The sequence below is a fragment of the Chelon labrosus genome (assembly GCF_963514085.1).
Source record: "Chelon labrosus genome assembly, chromosome: 18".
In the NCBI taxonomy this organism is placed as follows: Eukaryota; Metazoa; Chordata; class Actinopteri; order Mugiliformes; family Mugilidae; genus Chelon; species Chelon labrosus.
The window spans coordinates 25,922,670-25,947,387 of record NC_140351.1 but is presented as its reverse complement, the minus strand read 5'-3'; the positions used below and the strand labels follow the sequence as shown (position 1 = coordinate 25,947,387).

Genomic DNA, 24,718 nt, shown 5'->3' with positions numbered 1-24,718 from the left:
GACCCTAGTCATGTGAGTTTCATGTGGTCACCACCCACAGATGTTCCTAACCAAACTCCCCACAGTTGCCTGTGCATGTGTTATTTTTGTAGATTATACTTTTCTGATTATGAGCTTGAAGCTGAAAAACAAGACTAATATCCCTTTATAGCTGACCCAGTGACAAGTGTTAAATGCTGTTAAAAAGTTGTTTTAGTCATTGTGACCACATTTTAACTCTGTGTCCAACTGAAACAAACCGGAGTGAAAAACAAAGTTCTGTATTTTTCTGTCGGAGGTAGGGTCACCAATTCAGGAAACACTTCTAGGGGATGGTCAGGTGGGTCCCATTACAAGTTGCTACAGTAGCTCTGTACCTAGGCATCTTCACCACACTCGCTCTTCAGGAAAACCTGTGTTGCTTTATATTCTCCTCCTTGTTTGCATAATTTCTGTGCTCAATGGCTTTTACCTCCTTAGAGAGACGAGTGAAGAGGTCTCCTCCTCTGAGAAAATCCAAAATCAGGTAGAGCTTTCCCTCCGTCTGAAATGCTGCAGGGAAAGAAGGAAGGAAAAAAGTGATAAGATCTAAAAAGTTCCCTCCAAGTTCCCAGTGCAAGGCCCACTTGCTCCCCTGCTGAGCTCTGATTGGCCAGTGACTCATCTCAGAGTTCTGCTATTGGCTGACTCACCGTAGTGCAGCTTGACGATGAAGGGATGGTTGACTTCCACCAGAATGTCTCTCTCCATCTTCGTCCTGACCCGGTCACGCACTGGAAACAAACACACATATGGAGTGGAAAACTAAATCACAAGATAAATGAGCAGAAAAGGCGCAAATACAATAGGGTCCCTCCTTGTTCTGTTTCTATTTTGGATGGAGAGACTCCCAGATGGCGATGGATGAGTAACTGAGTCACAGGAGAGAAAGGAAAAAAAATAGAAAGACAAACAAAGAAGAGACAAAAAGAAAACAAGAGGGAAGAGAGAAAGAGTTTAAAATAAAGGAGCATGTTGTATTATCTCCACCAGCATGCTGTATGACTTAAACACTCACCTGCCAGTTCATTAGGTACACTAGTCTGCGATACCAGTCCTTTACTATATCTTTTCTTCATGAAGGTTCTGGTAATCAACGTTAGTTTAAATTAACTGAGAGAGCTGTTGATTCAGCTGTGTTTTTATTTAAAGTAGTTTAGTGTTTAATTCAATCCAGTTTAACAGCACCACAGTTTTGTTTCAACATCAACCGAACATTAAAACAGCCATGAAGGACAATTTAGTGCAGGACAGTTATATTAGAATGAACTCCCTAATATACTTAATGTTTTGGGAAGTGAGTAAATTAATTTTTTTCTCTGATACCAGCTGAAATACTGACCTACACCAGGACGACTACAAGAAGTTCACCAAATTTAAGACTTACACTCACTTGCCAGGTACACTAGTGAACTTTTATTCCTTGTCTCTTACAAGCAGATACTGGATTGTTTTTGTACAATGAATGAAGGTGAAAACAGACCAACACTCTCACGTGCCAAAAATTTAGGTGCATAATGAGGATGAAAACATTTTTAATATAACAAAGGGGAGGGGAGGAGGAGGGGGGGGGGGGGGGACACACAGCAGTTAACATGCTATACAGTAATAGCACAGAATTGCATGACTAGTAGTAGATAGGAAGTTGAAGGACAAGAGCTTGTGCCAGAGAAAAGAGAGTGGAAGATGCGAGAGATAAGAGAGAAGAGGACATGTGTTCGGTGCATCGTCCCACAGCAACCTAGGCCTATTGCAGCATAACTAAGGGATAGTTCATAATTATAAGCTTGATCAAAAAGGAAAGCCTTAAGCCTGACCTTGAAAATAGAAAGGGTGTCTGCCTCCTGAACCCAAACTGGGAGCTGGAGGAGTCTGATAGCGGAAAGTTCTACCTCTCATTCTATTTTTTGAAATTCTAGGAACCACAAGTAGGCCTGCACTTTCAGACCAAAGTGATCTGTTTGGATGATATAGTACAATGAGGTCTTTAAGATATGATGGAGCTAGGCCTTTAAGGGCCTTGTATGTAAGGAGGAGGATTTTAAATTCTATTCTAGATTTTAAAGGGAGCCAGTGAAGAGAAGCCAAAACTGGAGTAATATTCTATTTCATTATTTATCTTTTCTAAGCTGATTCTAAATTGGCAGTAGGTGTGAGTGTGAGTGTGAATGGTTGTCTGTCTCTGTGTTAGCCCTGCGATGGACTGGCGACCTGTCCAGGGTGCACCCCCGCCTCTCGCCCAATGAAAGCTGGGATAGGCTCCAGCAGACCCCCGCGACCCTTAACAGGACTAAGCGGGTATAGAAAATGAATGAATGAATGAATGAATCTTTTATAAGCTACTCTTTTTGCTCTTGTTATTTTTTATTCTGCCTTTTCTGTAAGCTGTTGTAAACTGCAATTTCCCCATTGCGGGACTAATAAAGATTTTTCTTATTCTTGTTAGTCTTATATGATCTCTCTTGCTAATTCCTGTCAATGCTCTTGCCGTGGCATTTTGAATCAACTGGAGGCCTTTTAAAGAGCTATTTGGACAGCCAGACAGTAATGAATTACAGTAATCCAGCCTGGATGACACATATGCATGAACTAGTTTTTCAGCATCACTCTGAGACAGGATGTTCGTAATTTTGAAAATATTACGCAGGTGAACGAAGGCAGTCCTGGTCACTTGCTTTATGTGACATTTAAAGGACATATCCTCATCAAATATAACACCAAGGTTTTTCACAGTAGTACTGGAGGCCAAGGTAATGTCATCCAAAGAAACCACATGATTAGATAATGAATCTCTGAGATGTTTAGGGCCAAATCTGATCTGCAACTGTCCAACTATGAGGTTATAAAAACACTGAATTTACCGTCCAGCTGTTTGTTCTGGAAATGTCATCCATATGTCATGAAAGCATTCCGTAGAGGAAACGTTTGGCTACATTTGCTTTGCCACAACAATAATAATAATACTTGTGTTTTTGAATTTTTCAGTCTAAAGTAAATGGCCTTGCTTTTATATAGCACTTTTCTACCTATTGGTACTCAAAGCGCTTTACAGTCATGGACACATTCTCTCACACAAGCACACACACATTCACACACCAGTGCCTTGCACTGGGGGTTCAGTGTCTTGCTCAAGGATACTTCGGCATGTGGCACATTCCAGGGATCGAACCGCTAACCCTCTGGTTCGTGGACAACCCGCTCTACCTACTGAGTCACAGCCACCCCTTTGGAAAGTGATATTCTAAAGTGATAATTCTGGACACACATTAATATTTTTCTGCCTGCATTTGATCAGTAGCAAGACACACAGGAAACACATTCAATTTAGCCCATGTGGCCAATATCCAAGTTAAAATATCTTGTTTTTTTTAGACTTAAAATAAAGAGATGTGACATTTTGTTTTTTTCTCATTGTAAACATATGCAAAGAAGTAACATAAATCAAGAAAATGTTTAAACTGCTTTCAAGAGTTCTCGCTGTGGATTCAGGTTTTCTACCTTTCAGCGTGGCTTTCTTCAGGACCTTCATTGCATACAGCTGACCAGCGTCTGGTCCAGTGATCTTCCTCACCAGAAACACCTAAACACACATAATAAAAAGAAGGGTCAGTCACTGATGCATTTAATGATGTAATATGTTGTACAGGCAGACAAACGTATCAAGTGAGTAATTTACACTGCCAAATCCTGATCATATATTTCACACAGAATTTATATAGCTTATATTTGCCCTACATACATATCCTTCATATGCTTACCTTCTATATACACTGCCTAGCCAAAAAAACACTGTTTTGTCAGACCGCCTTTAGCTTTGATTAAAGCACACATTCTCTGTGGCATTCTTTCGATAAGCTTCTGCAATGTCACAAGTTTTATTTCCATCCACATTGCATTGCATTAATTTTTCACCAAGATCTTGTATTGATGATGGAAGAGTCTGCACAAAGCCTTCTCCAGCACACCCCAAAGCTTCTCAATGAGGTTAAGGTCTGGACTCTGTGGTGGCCAATCCATGTGTGAAAATGATGTCTCATGCTCCCTGAAACACTCTTTCACAATTTGAGCCCCATGAATCCTAGCATTGTCATCTTGGAATATGCCCGTGCCATCAGGGAAGAAAAAGTCCATTGATGGAATAACCTGGTCATTCAGTATATTCAGGTAGTCAGCTGACCTCATTCTTTGGACACATTATTTTGCTGAACCTAGACCTGAGCAACTGCAGCAACCCCAGATCATAGCACTGCCCCCACAGGCTTGTACAGTAGACACTAGGCATGATGGGTGCATCACTTCATCTGCCTCTCTTCTTACCCTGATCAGAGGTGTATAGTAACAAAGTAGATGTACTTCGTTACACTACTTAAGTAGTTTTTTTGAGGATCTGTATTTTACTTGAGTTTTTTTTTTTTTTTTAAATCAGGACTTTTACTTTTACTGTACAACATTTAAAAGTTAAAAAATATACTTTTACTCTGTTCCTGTGACGTTTGCCACCTCGTTACTCGTTACAAATTAAAATAGAAATATAATTAATCATCGAAGGATTATCTGGAATGGGCGTGTACGAGAGGAACAACGTACAGTACTCTCACGAGGTTTAGAGGTAAGGGCTGGATGCGCGGGGCGGCGGTCATCAACATGGCTACCTCCGCAGTTAACGCTGATGAGGAAGACACGTAAGACGTTACCACACTGACAGTGTCTCCTTCGGTAGAAGACGACAGTCACCCGTGACTAGGAGATAGGAGGCACTTTTTTGTGTTCTTAGGCAGACAGACACGTTATTTTGTTCTCAGGCACGAGACACTTGATTCACTCACTCTACAAGTGTCTTTCTGTTTTTGTTTTATCATACCACATCTATTTCATTCACCTGAAAGTAAAATATAGATAACAAGGGGAGAACCATTTTTGGTTGTTTTGCTTCTTTTTATGCGTAGTATAAAAATACTTTGTACTTATGATACTTGAGTATATTTTTTCACAAGATACATTTGTTACTTAAATACATTTAATGTGAGCTACTTTAAGACTTTTACTCAAGTGATTTTCTTATGGGTGACTTTAACTTTTACCAAAGTCATTTTCAGTTATGGTATTTGTACTTTTACTTAGTTATTTTTTTTTTTCAAGTACTTTATACACCTCTGGAAATGAAGCGCACACACACTTAAGGCCTACTCACATACACACACAAATGAAGAGGTACCTTGCCAAAGGAGCCTTGTCCCAGGACTTTGCGTAGCTCGAACTGTCGTGGGTCGGCCTTTTCTGATCCCTCTTTCACATGGTGAGTGATGCTGATCTCTTTGATTGGTACGTCATCCTGTGAAACACACACGCACACAATAAGGGCAGTGATCATTAGTCGATTCACAGAAGTTTAATCTGTAACTAATCTGACCATTGATTAATAATTCACATTAATATGACCATAAGTATACAGACAACTCAGTTATGTAAGAATTAGTGAAACCACTGTCTGCTTCTCAAATATATGCTTACTTGCCAGTTCTTTAGGTACTCCAGTGAAAACATCATAATATAACAGTCCTGCACTACATCTTGTCTTCATGAACGTTCTGGTATTCAGCATGGAGGCTGCGGTTTGTAGTAACTGACACATGTTCCTATTATTTTGACAACAACAGAAACACTAGTGTTAAATTCAATCCAGTTTAACAGCACCACAAAATACATCCCCCAAAATGATCATCCAGTTGAATTACTAACTTTCTAACAATGTTTTAACATCAACTGAACATTAAAACATTCATGAAGGAAGATTTAGTGCAGGACTGTTATATTAGAATGGATTCACTACGGTATTGGCAGGTGAATGTCCATATACTTTTGGCAACATAAACATCTTATCAACTCATAAATGTAAACATCCATCAGTACAAGGGGAATTCAGCCATTATAAAAGTTCACAGGCCTCTTTAGCCTCAGTACACTATGATGCACAGCAGGCACAACTCAGGGTGTGGTCTGCACTGACATACATCAGTCTCTCTCATTGTATGTGCAGTTGTGACATGTTTCCTTTGCAGGAAAGTGCTCCACACATTACACTGAATCATGCAACAGGTTAAGCAGGCCCAAGTGTTCGTCATCCTCATAGTGGGAAATTACAACACACACACACAGTTGTCATGGAGCCACCCTCGATACCAGCTTCTTGTTGTAGCTGAGTGAGTAATGTTACCACACCGTGAGTGTGTGTGTTCAGTGTCACCAGCTTTCTTTCGCCTCTTTCTGAAGCATCCAAGCTCTTCCTTTGTGTTCTCAATTTTGAAGCAATGAACCAAACTGGTAAACAACTATACAGCATTTCCACCATCTGCTTTCCCATCATCCTCTCTGCCCTGTGCTCCCTAATCCATCCTCTGGCTCCCTCTCTTTGTACCTGCAGTTCCCAGGTGGGTGTCCAGTTAGCTGCCGGGTGTCCCAGTGCATTGTGGGTCCTGTAGTCCCGACGGTGGCTCAGGCTCTATGGCGCAAACATGCTCCTGTGCATTGACTGCACGGCGACAGGATGGAGCCAACACCGACTTCTGCTCATCCCTGGCTTGTCTTCCTTTGCCTCTCTCTCCCTTAGAGAAATCTTCACCTTCCTCCCTTCCCTCCCTTCCCTCTCTTGTTCCCTCCTCCTTTCTCATGTTTTCTATCTTTATTTGAACCGTTCTCACCTCTCCTCTACGGTTTGCACCTCTCTGCTTCTTCTGTCCCTTTTTTTCTCATGGAAAAAAGTTAAATATGTGTATTCAAGTATTCAAATAATTTATTTAAATAAAAGCACAAGAAGAATATAATCAGTAAAATATGCTTCACAGATTGGTGGGTTCAACTGGTCATGCATTTGTTTTGTTTTCTTTTTGCTGAACTTAAATGTCTAATAGATCATGAATATACCAGTGTTGCATTCATTTTTCACCAAGATCTTCTATTGATGATGGGAAAGTCTGACCACTGCACAAAGCCTTCTCCAGCACATCCCAAAGATTCTCAATGGGGTTAAGGTCTGGACTCTGTGGTGGCCAATCCATGTGTGAAAATGATGTCTCATCCCTGAACCACTCTTTCACAATTTGAGCCCCATGAATCCTGGCATTGTCATCTTGGAATATGCCATCAGGGAAGAAAAAATCCACTGACGGAATACCCTGGTCATTCAGTATATTCAGGTAGTCAGCTGACCTCATTCTTTGGGCACACAATGTTGCTGAACCTAGACCTGAGCAACTGCAGCAACCCCAGATCATAGCACTGCCCCCACAGGCTTGTACAGTAGACACTAGGCATGATGGGTGCATCACTTCATCTGCCTCTCTTCTTACCCTGATGCCCCCCATCACTCTGGAACAGGGTAATCTGGACTCATCAGACCACATGACCTTCTTCCATTGCTCCAGAGTCCAATCTTTATGCTCCCTAGCAAACTGAAGCCTTTTTTCCGGTTAGCCTCACTGATTAGTGGTTTTCTTAAGGCTACACAGCTGTTCAGTCCCAATCGCTTGAGTTCCCTTCACATTGTACGTGTGGAAATGCTCTTACTTTCACTATTAAACATAGCCCTGAGTTCTACTATTGTTTTTCTTCGATTTGATTTCATCAAACATTTAAGTCATCCCCCTGCTGACCTGTCGCCTTGGCTCTGGAAACTACTAAAATTGGGTTAAGAACTGTCCAACGCATTATTAAAAACTGGAAGGATAGTGGGGAACCATTGTCTTGGAGGAAGAAATGTGGTCAGAAAAAATCCTGATTGATCGTGATCGGCGATCACACCGTCACCCCCACAATCAGAGATTGGGTACCAAGCACCAACAAATACCAACAGCCTCAGTACAAAAGCTGCTGAGGAGGACCTGAACTTGAGGATGACACAGATACCACCCCAAGAGGGTGAGAGGGACGTTTTATTACAGTTGAAACCAGATGTTTACACACACTGTGTTAAAAGACACATAAACCTTTTTTCCTCTCTGTCTGAAGTTAAATCAGACTAAACCTCTCCTGTTTTAGGTCAGTTAGGATTACCAAAATTATTTCTATTTGCTAAATGCCACAATAATGAGAGAGAGAATTTCTTAGAGAATTTTTTATTACTATCTTCAAAGTCAGAAGTTTACATACACTCACCAGCCACTTTATTAGGTACACCTTGCCAGTACCGGGTTGGACCCCCTTTTGCCTTCAGAACTGCTTTAATCCTTCGTGGCATAGATTCAACAAGGTACTGGAAACATTCCTCAGAGAGTTTGGTCCATATTGACATGATAGCATCACGCAGTTGCTGCAGATTTGTCGGCTGCACATCCATGATGCGAATCTCCCGTTCCACCACATCCCAAAGGTGCTCTATTGGATTGAGATCTGGTGACTGTGGAGGCCATTTGAGTACAGTGAACTCATTGTCATGTTCAAGAAACCAGTCTGAGATGATTCGCGCTTTATGACATGGCGCGTTATCCTGCTAGAAGTAGCCATCAGAAGATGGGTACACTGTGGTCATAAAGGGATGGACATGGTCAGCAACAATACTCAGGTAGGCTGTGGCGTTGACATGATGCTCAATTGGTACTAATGGGCCCAAAGTGTGCCAAGAAAATATCCCCCACACCATTACACCACCACCACCAGCCTGAACCGTTGATACAAGGCAGGATGGATCCATGCTTTCATGTTGTTGACGCCAAATTCTGACCCTACCATCCGAATGTCGCAGCAGAAATCGAGACTCATCAGACCAGGCAACGTTTTTCCAGTCTTCTATTGTCCAATTTTGGTGAGCCTGTGCGAATTGTAGCCTCAGTTTCCTGTTCTTAGCTGACAAGAGTGGCACCCGGTGTGGTCTTCTGCTGCTGTAGCCCATCCGCCTCAAGGTTCGACGTGTTGTGCGTTCAGAGATGCTCTTCTGCATACCTCGGTTGTAACGAGTGGTTATTTGAGTTACTGTTGCCTTTCTATCAGCTCGAACCAGTCTGGCCATTCTCCTCTGACCTCTGGCATCAACAAGGAATTTGCGCCCACAGAACTGCCGCTCACTGGATATTTTCTCTTTTTCGGACCATTCTCTGTAAACCCTAGAGATGGTTGTGCGTGAAAATCCCAGTAGATCAGCAGTTTCTGAAATACTCAGACCAGCCCGTCTGGCACCAACAACCATGCCACGTTCAAAGTCACTTAAATCTGATGCTCGGTTTGAACTGCAGCAGATCGTCTTGACCATGTCTAAATGCCTAAATGCATTGAGTTGCTGCCATGTGATTGGCTGATTAGAAATTTAAGTTAACGAGCAGTTGGACAGGTGTACCTAATAAAGTGGCCGGTGAGTGTACATTTCCTTAGTATTTGGTAGCATTGCCTTAAACTGTATGACTTGGGTCAAATGTTTTGGGTATCCTTCCACAAGCTTCTCGCAATAGTCTGCTGGACTTCTGATCCATTCCTCCTGACAGAACTCGTGTAACTGAGTCAGGGTTGTAGGCCACCTCGCTCGCACACGCCTTTTCAGATCTGCCCACAAATTTTCTATGGGATTGAGATCAGGGCTTTGTGATGGCCACTCCAAAACATTGATTTTGTTGTCCTTAAGCCACTCTGTAACTACTTTGGCAGTATACTTAGGGTCATTGTCCATTTGGAAGACCCATTTGCACCCAAGCTTTAACTTCCTGGCTGATGTCTTGAGATGTTGCTTCAATATTTCCACATAATGTTCCTTCCTCATGATGCCGTCTATTTTATGAAGTGCACCAGTTCGTCCTGCGGCAAAACAGCCCACAACATGATGCTACCATCCCCATAGTTCACAGCTGGGATGGTGTTCTCAGGCTTACAAGCTTCCCCTTTTTTCCTCCAAATGTAACGATGGTCATTATGGCCAAACAGTTCCACTTTAGTTTCATCAGACCACAGGACATGTCTCCAAAAATTAAGGTCTTTGTCCCTGTGTGCATTTGCAAACTGTAATCTGGCTTTTTTATGTTGCTTAATCGCTTCTTCCTCACTGAGTGGCCTTTCAGTCCAGGACTCGTTTCACTGTGGAGAATGACACTCTCTTACCAGCTTCAGCCAGCATCTTGACAAGGTCTTAAGCTTTTATGGGTTGATTTGCACATTTCGGACCAAAACACGTTCATCTCTGGGACACAGAACCCGTCTCCTTCCTCAGCGGTATGATGGCTGGACATTCCCATGGTGTCTATACTTGCGTATAATTGTTTGAACAGATGAACGTGGAACCTGCAAGCATCTGGAAATTGTACCCAAGGATGAACCAGTCTTGTGGAGCTACACAATTCTCTTCCTGATATCTTGGCTGATTTCTTTTGATTTTCCCATGATGTCAAAAAAGGAAGCAGTGTGTTTGAGGTGTAGCCTTAACATACATCCACAGGTGTGCCTCCAATCAACTCAAATGTTGTCTGTTAACCTATCAGAAGCTTCCAAAACCATGACATCATCATCAGGGCTTTCCTTCATTGTCCTTCAAAGACATAGTAATCTTTGTGTATGTAAACTTCTGACTTTGAAGAAAGTAATAAAAAATTCTCTAAGAAATTCTCTCTCTCATTATTGTGGCATTTAGCAAATAGAAATAATTTTGGTAATACTAACTGACCTAAAACAGGAGAAGTTTGGTCTGATTTAACTTCAGACAGTGAGAAAATGTTTGTGTCTTTTAACACAGTGTATGTAAACATCTGGTTTCAACTGTGTGTATATATATATATATATATATATATATATATATATATATATATATATTTAAACACTTGTAGAGTGAGTCAAGTGTCTCGTGTCTGCCTGAGAACAAAATAACGTGTCTGTCTGCCTAAGAACACCAAAAAAGTGCCTCCTATCTCCTAGTCACGGGCAAAGGAGATGCTGTCAGCGTGGTAACGTCTTCGTATCTTCCTCATCAGCGTTACCTGCGGATGTTGATGTCCGCCCCCCTGCGCATCCAGCCCTTAACTCTAAACGTCATGAGAGTACAGTACGTTGTTCCTCTCGTCCTCTCGGACACGCCCATTCCAAAAATCCTTAGATGATTAATCTACAGTATTTTAATTTGTAACGAGTAACGAGGTGGCAAACGTCACAGTAACAGAGTAAAAGTATATTTTTTAACTTTTAAATGTAGTAGAGTAAAAGTAAAAGTCCTGATTAAAAAAAAACTCAACTAAAGTACAGACCCTCAAAAAAACTACTTAAGTAGTGTAACGAAGTACATCTACTTTGTTACTATACACCTCTGCATATTCGGACATATTTTGACTACCGGTCAAAAGTTTTAGAACACCAACACACCAATTTTTCCAGTCGTGCAAGTCCAATAAATAGCTTGGAATGGTACACAGGTAAGTACTGAAAAGCCAGAGGTTAAAAAAAAAGGTTTGGTTACCCAAATCTGAAAAAGAATGTACATTTCAGAATTATACAAAAAGGCCTCTTTCAGGGAACACGAAGTGGGTTAACAATTTAAAGCTGTTCTGCAGCAATAAAGGTTGAATCAGCCTTGAAAGCTGGTGCTACTAATTCCTATAGGTGTTCCAACTTTTCTTGATTACTTACAACCCCCTCTGTCTGCATAAAAGCAGTGTTGGAACACACTGTGGTACCAGACCCTCATGAGCATCAGGTGAACAGTATTGTACTGCAGAAAGTAGTGTGTTGCTACAAAAATGGTGAGAAAAAGGCAATTAACAATGGAAGAGAGACAGACCATCATAACACTTAAAAATGTAGGTCTTTCCTACAGGGAAAATGCAAAGAAAGCCAAGGTGGCAGTGACTACAGTTATCTTCACCATCAAAAGGCACTCAGAAACTGGGGGAAACTCTGACAGGAAGAGGTCTGGCAGACCCAAAGCCACAACTGAATCAGAGCAGAGCAAGTTTCTGAGAGTTAACAGCTTGTGTGATAGGTGGCTCACAGGACAACAGCTTCAAGCACAGCTTCATCGTGGTCGTAGTAAGCAAGTCTCAGTTTCAACTGTGAAGAGAAGACTTCGAGCTGCAGGTTTGACAGGACGAGTTGCAACAAGAAAGCCATTGCTAAGATGTCAGAATAAGACAAAGAGGCTTGCCTGGGCCATGAAACACCGCCATTGGACTACTGAAGCAGTGTCGTTTTCGTCAGTGATGGCGATGAAGTAATTATCTCATTGACGCCCCTTTTTTTCATGACGAGCTAAACATGGCTCTTTGATGACTAAAACATGACTAGATGTGTGTAAGCTTTCGTTAACGAGACGAGACTGGACGAAAATGTTAGTGGGTGGTCTGTCAGACGTTGAAAATGCATGACATTTCTGCCTATTATCTGTCAAAAGCTAAAAAGTATCAGCAATGGTGCTGCATCCTGTCCTTGTTTAGTCACAGCCACCACATGGCATCACACCAGCACCTGTGCACATTCTGCACAACACGCCTGCCGTCACAGTCACACTAAATCAGGGGTGCCTCGCGATCGACCGGTTGATCGAGAAGGCAGTGCGGGTAGATTGCGTGCCATTGAAAAAAATGTTTTAGATGTTAGTCTAAAACATTTATCTGTTGCACCTCCAAAACACACAGCAAGACAAACGTTCATCGTTATTTATTTTTACTTTATATTTGCAACATGCCCTCAGTTCAGTGGCACACATCCACAGCCACGCACAACTTCAATAACAACTCAAGACTACCGTCTTTCTTAAAGAGACAGCGCTATCTTTCCAAAGGTGCAGTGCACCAATTTTTCTTGATAAAAAATTTACAACAAGTCCTGTTAACATATCATATCCATACAATGTTATTCGACAATCGGCTTGTAATAAATTTCATAGTAAGCTTAAAGTTGCCCACATAACTCCTGCCGCAAAATGCGCTAACTTCAGGCTAAAACTAGCTTGGTTTCGCTGCTAACCCAGGCTAAAGTTAGTTAGTTAGTCATCGACTAAAACTAGACTAAAACCTTTTTGAGTTTTCGTCAACTAAAACTAGAGTAAAACCATTACATATAGAAATGACAAAAATGTGACTAAAACTAATAAGCATTTTTGTCCAAAAGACTAAGACTAAATCTAAAATGGCTGCCAAAGACAACACTTTACTGAAGACTGGAAGAAGGTATTATGGACTGATGAATCAAAATTTCAAATCTTCGTTTCATCACGCAGGATCTTTGTACGCCGTCAAAACGTGGAGGAGGAAGTGTGATGGTCTGGGGCTGTTTTGCTGGATCCAGGGTTGGTGACTTGTACAGAGTGAGAGGCATCCTGAACCAAAACGGCTACCACAGCATTCTGCAGCGCCATGCAATACCCTCTGGTATGCTCCTAGTTGGTCAGAGGTTCATCCTACAGCAAGATAATGACCCAAAACACAAGTCCAAGCTATGCCAGAACTACCTCAGGAAAAAAGAACAAGATGGTAAGCTTGAAAACATGGAGTGGCCAGCACAGTCTCCAGACTTAAACCCCATCGAGCTGGTTTGGGATGAACTGGACAGAAGAGTGAAAGTAAAGCAACCTACAAGTGCCACACATTTATGGGAACTTCTGCAACAGACTTGGGAAGAACTTTCTGAAGAATATTTGATTTCTATTGTAGAAAGAATGCCACGAGTGTGTTCAGCTGTGTTCAGCCCTAATCATGGCAGCACAAGAACAGGTGCTAGGTACAAGAGCCATAGAGGCCAAGATCTACAAGAGTAGATCAGACTGTGCAAAGATGCCCCTGAGACAGTCCAGCACATAGTAGCAGGGTGTAAGATGCTAGCTGGGTCAGCATACATGGAGAGGCACAACCAAGTGGCTGGAATAGTGTACAGGAACATCTGTACCCAGTATGGAATAGAAGTACCCAAATCCCAATGGGCCGCACCACAGAAGGTGGCTGAGAACAACAGGGCCAAGGTGCTGTGGGACTTCAGCTTCCTGGCTGCCAAACAGCTCCTGGCTAACCAACTGGACATAGTGGTGGTAGACAAAGAGCAGAAGGTGCAGAAGGCGGTGGTGATAGATGTGGCGATACCAGCTGACGCCAACATCAGAAAGAAGGAACACAAAAAGGTTGAAAAGTACAAGGGTTGAAAGAACAACTGGAACAGATGAGGAAGGTCAAGGCGAGCGTGGTCCTGTGTTTCCGTTATCCGGTAATTACCAGACTTTGACCGGTAAAATCTGCCAATGTCCAGTATTTTTTAACCCTGCCGGTCAAAATGTCCGGTGAAAATATTCCCTCCAAGCAAATTTTGACTTTTATTAAAATTGGCAAAGCAATTTCAAGTGAGGACGAGTCGGCTCCTGCTACAGCTCCACTCATCGATGCCACAAGTGTGCAACGAGACGTCACCGCTGTAATGACAGCGCTCCGTGGTCATGGAGCGCTGTCATTACATGGTTATGGAGGCTTGAACTTCTCAACAGCCTGCAAAGTTGTCATCAGAGATTTCAGCGAAATCTACCCGGAGTGAGCTAAACTGGCCAAGATAGTCTGCCTGATCCTCGTCACCAGTATGCCAGCAGAGAGAGGATTCTCTCTGCAGAATAGCGGTGGAAAACAGATTCGGGATCCGGCTCATATAACCGGCTGTCAAAGACGACTCAAGAATCATGGATCTAGACGTCTATTTAAACGGCTCAGTTGAGTCCTACCACATTTGATTGATATATAATCAATAAACGGCACCATTCAAACATCTTACATGTCACTCGGCAGAGAAAAAAAACGTACTACCAGACTTGACAGGCGCTCACTGACTTACGCACTGTAGAGAAGCGAAACTTAACTAACTGATATATAACAGGTAACTGTACTGCAGAACCGAATCAAAACAGCGCTGCAGCAAAAATTCAGCTGCTGTACACTTCACTGCAGCAAAAATGCATAAAAGGTTTATTATTTATTGAAATTTATTCTGTATCCAGAAAAAATGCTAAACATATCGATAGTCTCAATAAGGGCTGGGATAGACACCTCAGGTTCAGTCAAAACAATCAAGACATCATTGGCATAAAGAGTAATCTTGTGTTGTTTAGTGTCAATTGTGAGACCATGTATGTTTTCATTTTGCCTGATTGCCTCAGCGAGTGGCTCAATTGCCAGGGCAAGGGCGATAGAGGACAACCTTGCCTTGTACCTCTTAAAATTTGGAAATTAGAAGAACGCAACCCATTTGTAAGAACTTCTGAGAGGGGATTAGTATAGAGTAACTTTATCCAGTTTATAAATTTTTCACCCAGGCCAAATTTGTGTAGTGTGTAAAACAAGTACAGTGTTTTCAACGCGATCAAAGGCCTTCTCGGCATCCAGAGAAATCACCAGACCATTCACGGACTGTTGGACAGCGGGCCCCTCCCACATCACTGTGACTCTCTCTTTCTCTCTCTCCTCTCTCACTGGTAGCCTGACTCTGTCCCTCCGCTCCGGGACAGAGGTGACAAAAGTATTCACATTCTGTACTTAAGTAAAAGTACGGATACTTGTGTAAAAAAATACTCTGGTAAAACTAAAAGTAAAAGTACTGATTCAGTTCCTTTACTCAAGTAAAAGTAAGAAAGTACAGGCTCTGAAAAGTAAAAATGATTTTTCCATTAATGAAACAATTCATCCGTTGATAATTTTGCAAAATGAAAAAGTTCTAGCAGAATAATCTAGACTTAATTGACCAGATGTCCTGCATGAGCATCTGGACAATTTTTAATAATACATTGAGGGTTATTGGGTTGTTTTTAAACTGCTAGCTAGTGTTAGCTATAGGCCTACTATCAAAACGATGTGTTCCCATAGCATTGCTAACGTGAACTAGCTTCCAAAAAATCCTCAAAAAGCTGATGATAGCAACATAAACCACACCATACCTGAATTTTTTTTTTCCAGATTAGACCAGTAGTTCTCAAATAGTGGGGTCAGGTGGACTTTCAGTATTAGTGTCTCTATTGATGCTTGAACGATATACAAGCCTCCAGTCACTAGGTGGCACCAGAGCCCAAACTAATCAACAGGCTGCCTGTTCAAAACAGTAGAAGAACAACACAGGAAGCGGACATTTTGAGCCTACTGAACTTCGAATCAAATGGCAACATCAAATTTTGATCAGTGGCCAAACCATTCTTGTGTTTGTCGGGTCTGCTCCCCGGGACTGCAGACCCTGATTATGTGTCCACAGTACTGAATGAGGTCCTGGTTGTGTTCACACCACTTGTGATTGGATTCCTAAGGATGGGTGTTAACACAAGGTCTGAATGGGCCCTTTGGTGCTGTTAATTTGCGGTTTCTGAGGCTAGTAACTTCTCCTTATAATGAACTTCTCCTTTACAGCAGAGGTAGCTCTTGATGGTTTTAGCAACTACATTTGAGGATGCAGTCAAAATTCTTGACATTTTCCAGACTGACTAACCTTCTTGTCTTAGAATGGTGGACTGTTATTTCTCTTTCCGTGACACCAAAGTAAGACCTGTGCCTGAAGTGAATTAGTCATAGTTCCCAAAATAATTCTACATGTGCTAACAAACATGCAAATTTGCACTGCATGTGATCAAGAGTGGAACATAACAACACCGTATGTAAATCGGATTTGCCACCTAGGCTGAGCTGACTGCAAATGAAGCCTCTGAACGCAGCTCGACTCAGAGTGCTGCAGACAGCTGATAAACAAATAAAAACAAGGGTTTCGGACGCTGCTGACTCCCGAAAATTAATTGAGAAATATTCGAAAGAGGCTGAGGAGTTTAAGAACGTTGACTTTTCAAATTTATGCATGTGTGCATGTGTGTGTCCTTCTGAGTCATAACACAGATGGAGGATAAGAACCGAAGCTACAGGATGCTCATGTAGCACCTCTTAATCACAGGATTAAAGCTGCAAACCCTGCACCTGTGCTCTGAGCGCACACACACACTCGCAAATCTCAGCAGAAATTTAAACTACATTTCTGTCTCAGACCAGACCTGACCAGACCTGATCCGGACAAGACAAGACAAGACAAGACAAGACAAGACAAGACAAGACAAACTCTCTTAATCTTGTGTTTAATGAATTTTCCCTTCAAGGCCGTTTTGTTTCTAGCCATTAGGTGCTCAGAAAATGGAAATTTGATTTATGCTCTTCTTAGAAATCTCGCTGCAGTCTCTAAAGAACTGTTTTGCATGACTGGTCTTGATTTGTCCACTTGTCAGGGAGATCCAAAACATGACAGAAGCTTCAACTCTGAGAGCACCGTCAAGACTGAAAGCTGATTGGATTTTAAAAGTGTAACAACAGAGAAGAGCTGGACAAAAGCAAAGACACATAAACGATGTGGAACTAGTTAGGGTTCTTGCAGAAAAGTCTGCCTAAAACACAACTTCAGATGAAGCTACTTTTTCCAAAAAACACCTGAATATATAACCAGACGAGAACAGACCAGACAAGACAAGACAAGGCAAGATAAGACAGCACACGGTATATAAAGAATACAATCATTAAATAAGTAAAAAAATAAATAAATAAATAAAGGATGAAAAAAATAAACATAACAGAAATTGTATAGAAGAATAGATGAATTTGCCATTTGGCACAACAAAGACTAAAGGATATCTAACATATCAAGTTGCACATGGTACTGAATATGTTTAATGGGCTACAACATCAAACAAACAGAAGCCGTGATAAGCAGGTTCCAGTAGCACAGCTGGAGAGAATGGCGGCCCTGCAACACTACATATTATCTGTCCAGCATCGGACCTAATTAAGAGGCCTTGCAAGCGGAGTGAATCAGCCTGATGTGATTAAACAGTTCTGCACACAACAGCAGACCTCCCCAACAGACACATTGCAGGCATCATTTTAAATTAACATAAGCTCTGCACACGTTTTTAACCTCTGGTCAGACAGAAATCAGCACAAGTCTGTATGGAGATTTCATTTTCTTATCAATTAAAGTAACGATGCATGCAACACATTCATCGTTCATTCACGTATTTAGTCACCCATTAGCTGCACCCATATTATCTATACTGCTCAAGAGGAGGGGAACACATGATTCAGGGTCACATTCACACCTACATGTCACTGAAATGTGATAGCAAAAAAAATAAACACTGACACTGACAAAAAGACTGAATGTAAAACAAGTCTGCAGGAAGAATTTGAAAGTGAAATAATACATTGAACACAGATGTCTTATTTATTTATTGTTAAGTATTTCCTAGTCTAAATACACACATTTTTGTAAACACAGATCACACATCACTGAGTAGGTTTACTAGTTCTGTTGAAGTAACGGTTAAATGGGCCCTGAAAAAATGTTCAGGAATGGTTTGAAGAACACAACAATGAGTAACGGGTCCAAGGTGTTGACTTGGCCTCCAAATATAATATATAATATAATGACCTCCTAACTAACAAAATGAAATGATACCAGACTCATATTCTGACAAGAACTGAGTGGGGCTAATCTAAGCCAAGGATTAGCCGCTTCAGAGTTCAAAATCTCCTGAAAGCACGAAATAGAATTATATGAAATAGATATGTGCGTTCACAAGGACAGAGACTGTTTAAGTATAATTAACATTCATTAATGGGATCATATCTTATTTTGGGATGAAGGTCTTTAAAGCTGATGTCAGGACACATCAGAGTTTGAGAGAATAAGGTTGGCGGTAACCTGACTCCCTACCAGCACACTTTACCTCCCCCAACACATGCACCGATGAATGTCTGTAAGTAGCTTATATAATACAGTCTCTTGACAAAACATTAGGTACACTAATGAATGCATTCTAACCTAAATCCTCCTTTATGATTGTTCTAATGTTCAGTTGATGTTAAAACAGTGTCAAAAAGGTGGTATTTCAACTGGATGATCATTTTGGAGGATGTAGTCTGTGGTGCTGTTAAAATGTTTATTGTTATTTAGCCTAACTGTAATCTCAAAATAATAGGAACATGTGCTACAACACAATGCAATAGTACTACAAACCACAGACTCCACAAAGAAAACACAGTTGATTCAACAGCTCTCTTAGTTATTTGAAACTAATGCTGAATACCAGAACCTTCATGAAAAGAAGATTTAGACCATGACTGCTATATTAGAATGTTTTCCCTAGTGTACCTAAAGAATTGACAAGTCGTAAAATAACCAGTATGTTGCCTGGAATAAAACTTTCTATGATTCCTTTTCAGCACCTAGACACTAAAGTGAAATTAACATTTCAGAAAGAGCGCAGCGTCATCAGCTGATCTCACAAACATCTATCTCACTCAGCTGAGTCCGAACTCACCAAACTACAGTAGATCACCATTTCCACCACTGAGAAATAAGTAAAAAGTAAGGACTGTAAAAATCCTTTGAAATAAATTCTTCTTCACATTAAATTCTTATCTGCTAATGTGCATGTTTAAAAAAAAAATAATAAATAAAATGTTTAGCCAAAACTGGAAGTGGATCACTATGTGTTGGTTGTGTGTTTTTTGACTATGCAGAGACAGATGACTACTTACAGGCACCTTGGGGTAAGCTGGTCCACAACAGTCTAAAACTGTGCCCTTGTTTTTCCTGTTTAATGGCCCAGGTCTCTCCCAACAGCCACCACTGATGGACCGCCGGCAGCTGCCGTCCGCCCCGGCGAGCAGCAGAAGCTGTCGGAGTGACTTCAGTCGACTCCTCAGCGCTCTGACGAGGCTGGCGAGGGTGGACACAAACGCCAGCTTGGTCTCGGTCGCGCAGTGTGTCATCACAAATGGAACTGAGAAGCTCGGACTTGTTGGAACAAATGACTTAGACTGGGACGAACAAACAAGTGTGAATCACTGTGAGGGGATACCCACAGGAAGGGCAGGGGAGAGAGGTGAGCCACATCCAAACTGGGAGCGGGATCCCCCCCCCGATTCCTCCCACGACCCGTTTACACATCAACATGCAGCCATAACCTTTCACCCAATGTTTCCATCAGCTGTCCTGGAGATCCCTGTTAACTTCATACTTACATAACTCACGGATCAATGACTGAACACCATGAGGAAAATAACTCCAGGAACACATTTGACCTCATTCCTTTGGTAGTGTGAACACACAGTGAGTCCTGGGTCACATTAAATATCTCCTACTCAACAGGGTTATCTATGTAAGAGGATTTTAACTAATTCATTCAGAAAAATGTATGATATTCTGTGTAGCGATTAACAAACTAAATAACAAATACATCTAAACAAGAATTAACAAATGAGGTACACTGTTTAATGTGAGTGTGAATGGTTGTCTGTCTCTCTGTGTTAGCCCTGCGATAGACTGGCGACCTGTCCAGGGTGTACCCCGCCTCTCGCCCGATGACAGCTGGGATAGGCTCCACCAGACCCCACGACCCTTAACTGGAATAAGCGGGTACAGAAGATGAATGAATGAAGTACACTGTGTGTGAATCTGCGCTGTTTGTGGTTCTAATGCAGCAGTAGATAGAGATTCATTAGAGACAGCAGCTGTGTATTTACATATGAAATTGAGATCTGATCTCAAGTGCTGGTTGGGTGGAGAACCATTTTAATGCCAGGTCTGTAAATACAGGTACTTTAAGCTGGCCACTGTTTTAATTCCATTAACTAATGTGATGATACACATCCAACTAAAAAAAAAAAATCAAATTACTAGATGATCTCAAGCGATCATAAAGGGGTCCATGCCATGGCGAAGTCGTCTCCGAGCGGGACGCAGAGTCACCAGTAGCGCCCCCTATGGACCGTATTGCATGAAATTTGGTGGGCTTGTAAGGAGTCAGCCACAGATTATTACTGTCAAATGTCAAGCAATTTACTGTGGTGGTTTGTGAGAAACATGAGAGAGAATAGACGCATTAAGTTTGTACGGGAGGGAGAAAAGGCTAGACTAGCAGGCATCAGGCATAACACGGGACAGCTAAGAGTAGGAGGTTCCTGATGTCTTCATGTTGCTTGGTAGCTATGGTTAGCTGCTGAGCTTGGTAGCGTTAGGTTAGCTTATATTTCACAAGGTTCGAATTATTCTCTGCTGCTCTGTGGGTCTACAAGCCAGCAGCATTTACTTAGTTCATTTAGATTGTAGGTTAAGCTAGCCAGCAGCATTTGGTTAGCTTATATTTCACAAGGTTTGAGTTAGTGTCTGCTGCTGAGCGGAACGTACAAGCCAGCAGTATTTACTTAGTTTATTTAGATTGTAGGTTAAGCGTCATATCACATGACTATAGGTTTATTAGGGTTTCTCAGTTGAACAGGGCCTCTAAATGTGTTTTGCCTGGGATTTTGGCTCAAGGGATTGTAACATCTAATCTTGTGTATTAATGAATGTGCAAGTGCCTGCCCATTTCCAAACAATTTCCCAGGAAGACTCCTTATGTGATTCTGTGTAAAACAACAGTCAGTTGCAAAGCTGGGTGTTGGAGTTGCATACCAAGCAACAAGTCCCGTCTACCAGTCCAAGAGAGACCTGCATCTACGCCGTTTCGTCACCACCTCGTCACACCGGAGCACACCAACGCTTCGCCATCACCGTGCCGAGAAGACTCTACAAAAGTAGGCTGAATCGTTCCTACCGCTTAAGATAAAGAGTTGGTGTCACTGTTTTGAAACTCCCTACTAACCTCTTTTAGAGAAGATTGATTAGATTAGATATCAAATCCATTCCCGTTAATTTAAACCATAAAACATCTCCATCTCTCACCATCGCTCCAGAAATTCATATCTTATCATATTCATTTTATTTGATTACACACCTATATGCATATATTCCATTAGTCCCTCATTTGTCACTTCATTAAATAAATATCTATTCACACTTAAGAAGTTGTTTGTGATGTTGTTTTACAGCAGAGAATGAACGGTACAAAATGTGGAAAAGGATTCACTCCTTCAGATATGCAAATTATTTAATTGAGATTGATAAATTGATTTAAACCGTGTTCTTCCTACGATAAAAGGAGGTGGTGCCCTAACGAGACATTTAAAAAGTGTAGTATACACTACACCAGTATACAGAGCATTGCAGTAGTCCAGTCTGGAACTTATTAGAGTGTGAATAGCCTTCTCAAGGTTGTGACGGCTCAAAAAAGTTTTCACTTTGGCCAGAAGACGTAGCCAGAAGACGTAGCTGAAAAAAGCTTGACATGACAACATTGTGAATTTGTTTGTCAAATTTCATAGAACTGTCAAAAATCACTCCTAAATTTCTCACAGTTTGATTGAGAGTTGAAGGCCAGGTGCCAAATCCGTTTGACACAGAGACAATATATCCTGTTTTATCCTCATTTAAGTGTAAAAAAATTAATTAAAATTAAGTGGCAGATAGATTTGCAGATCATCTGCATAACAGTGAAAAGATAAGTTGTGCCTGCTATAATTAACCCAAGTGGGAGCATGTATAATGAAAACTGAATAGGGCCAAGAATGGAACCTTGCAGGACCCCACAGGATAGACAAGCACAAGAACAAGACAAGTCACCGATCATCACAGAAAAGGTTCTATTGGACAGGTATGACATAAACCATGTAAGTGCAGTGCCATGGATGCCAACATAGTGCTTCAGGCGTGACAGAAGGACTGTATGGTCCAGCGTGTCAAAGGCTGCTGTGAGATCCAGCAGCACTAAGGCAGCACTGTGACAAGACCTAAACCCAGACTGAAATTTCTCAAGAACAAAGTTGTTTTCCAGAACGGGCTGTAACTGTATAAAAACAACTTTTTCTAAAACTTTAGAGAGAAAGGGAAGATGGGAAACGGGTCTAAAATTAGATAACACTGAGGAGTCAAGGTTAGACTTTTTAAGAGGGGGCCTAACCACTGCATGTTTAAAAGCAGCTGGGACGGTTACTAAGACAAGTATTGATAAAAACCACAAGACCAGGCCCTACAGTGTTAAAAACCATTTTCAGCCCTCTAGCAGGAACAACATCAAGTGGACAATTTGTAGGCTTCAAAGATATCACAGAGGGAGGAGAAAGAAACCAACAAACTCCTCAAACACAGCAGAATGAGCTGGGGCAACAGACAAATCCTTATTAAAACACTTCCTGGTACTCTGTCTGACAGAATCAACTTTGTCAACAAAGAAGCTGAGAAAATTTTCACAAGTGGTGATTGAGACATCAGCCACAGCAGAGCTAAGTGGGTTTACAAAAAAAATAATTGTATTGAATAGGACCCTGGGACAATGACTGCTGCTAGAAATGATATCAGCGAGATACTGAGATTTTGCCTCCCGTAGAGCCCTCTGATAATCGACAAGACAGGCCCGCAACATTTCCAGAGAGACATACAGTTTGTCCTTTTTCCATCTCCTTTCAGCCTACCTGCAATGTTGCCATGTCATTTAACCAGGGATCCGTTCTTGGTTTATCAGATTTTTGCCGAAAAGGGTCAATAGAGTCCAGAATCAGCAAAGAGCAGGTGGAGTGGAAGGAGGAAAGAATATTTTCTGGACAGAGAGGAGAAACCATGCTGTTTGAGGCAAAAAACTGTGAGTCTCTGAATTTTCGGGGGGATAGGGAAATGATCTGAGATGACAGTCTCAGAGATCTCTTTAAGGGAAATTGAAAGCCCAAAAGAAATTATGAGATCCAAGGTGTGCCCGAGATGGTGTGTAGGTTTAGTCATTGACTGAATTAAGTTAAAAGTTGCTTACAGTCTTTTAAAATCAGTGGCTAATCGGTCGCTAAGCGGTTGCAAATGGCTGAACTTTCATAGTGAAATGCAGCCTTAAGCTTAATTTATAGTCACGTTTCACTTCTATACCGCAACCCGACGTGGTCCTTATCGGAAATTAAACAACGAAATGCAGTTCCTTGTTCATGTGTCTAAAGCTTGTTACATACTTCGCAAGAAGCGAGAAATTTGATCTTGTTCTCGAGTTGAGAAGGAACAAGAGCAAAGTTAGTTTTGGCCAGGTCATTTATACTTCACAAGAAACTCAAGTGCCGAACTCCGGGAAAATCCTCATAGGGCCCTCCCACTACAGCTAAGCATGGATGCAGGAGATGGACAACGAGAGGCACTTTTATTTTGGAATGTCGGCCCAAAATATCGTACTGACGACAGTATCCGTCAGATCATGCCGTTCATTCACATGCACCCATACGCAGTATGCCAATCTCTACGAGAGATGAGCGGTCACACTGCAAATATTAGCATCTGGGAGCTCACACAGTGGCCGCTAGCATTTCCACTTTTCTGCATTAACCACGGCTACTTCCAATTTCTGACCAAACACAGAATAGTTGTTGGACATCACACGAAAAAAGTTCTGCCTGTCTGATCCTAAACTAGGTGCAAGAACAAATTTATCGCTTGTCGCGGACAGGGACGGACTGGCCAACTGGTATACCGGGCATTTTCCCAGTGGGCCGGAAGTCCTGACACACCGCTAACCCTCTGGTTCGTGGACAACCCATTCTACCTACTAAGCCACAGCCACCCCTCTATCTATGCAACAGCCTTAAGCGGCCGGATAAAAGTCTTCCTTGTTCAGCCTCTAACAAACTCAAACGCCTTCTCTATGTTCTGTGCTGCAGTAATTCTAGTGAAAGTAACTGTTGTTCCACATTTATTAAGTTCAACTCCAACATGAGCTGCTCAGCTAGAAGTACAGATTGATTTCAACAGTGCCTGCAGGTAGAAATTCTTTCACCAGAAATATACTGCAAATATACTTGGATGAGTGGGAGAACATCATCAAGAAACTCTACAAGTCCGT

General features: G+C 41.7%; 1 protein-coding gene across 2 annotated transcripts in view; it reads right to left on the bottom strand.

Annotated features, from left to right (window-relative positions):
• rps6ka3b (ribosomal protein S6 kinase, polypeptide 3b) overlaps positions 1–24,718 on the bottom strand; it is a 63,251-nt gene that overhangs the window by 16,357 nt on the left and 22,176 nt on the right. For both annotated transcript variants that reach the window (XM_084566160.1, XM_084566161.1), the window contains exons 3-6: positions 5,234–5,350; positions 3,517–3,598; positions 672–752; positions 452–531 (exon numbers count right to left, since the gene is read on the bottom strand). In XM_084566160.1, coding sequence (XP_084422286.1) covers positions 452–531; positions 672–752; positions 3,517–3,598; positions 5,234–5,350 — 360 coding nt within the window. The remainder of the gene's footprint in view (positions 1–451; positions 532–671; positions 753–3,516; positions 3,599–5,233; positions 5,351–24,718) is intronic.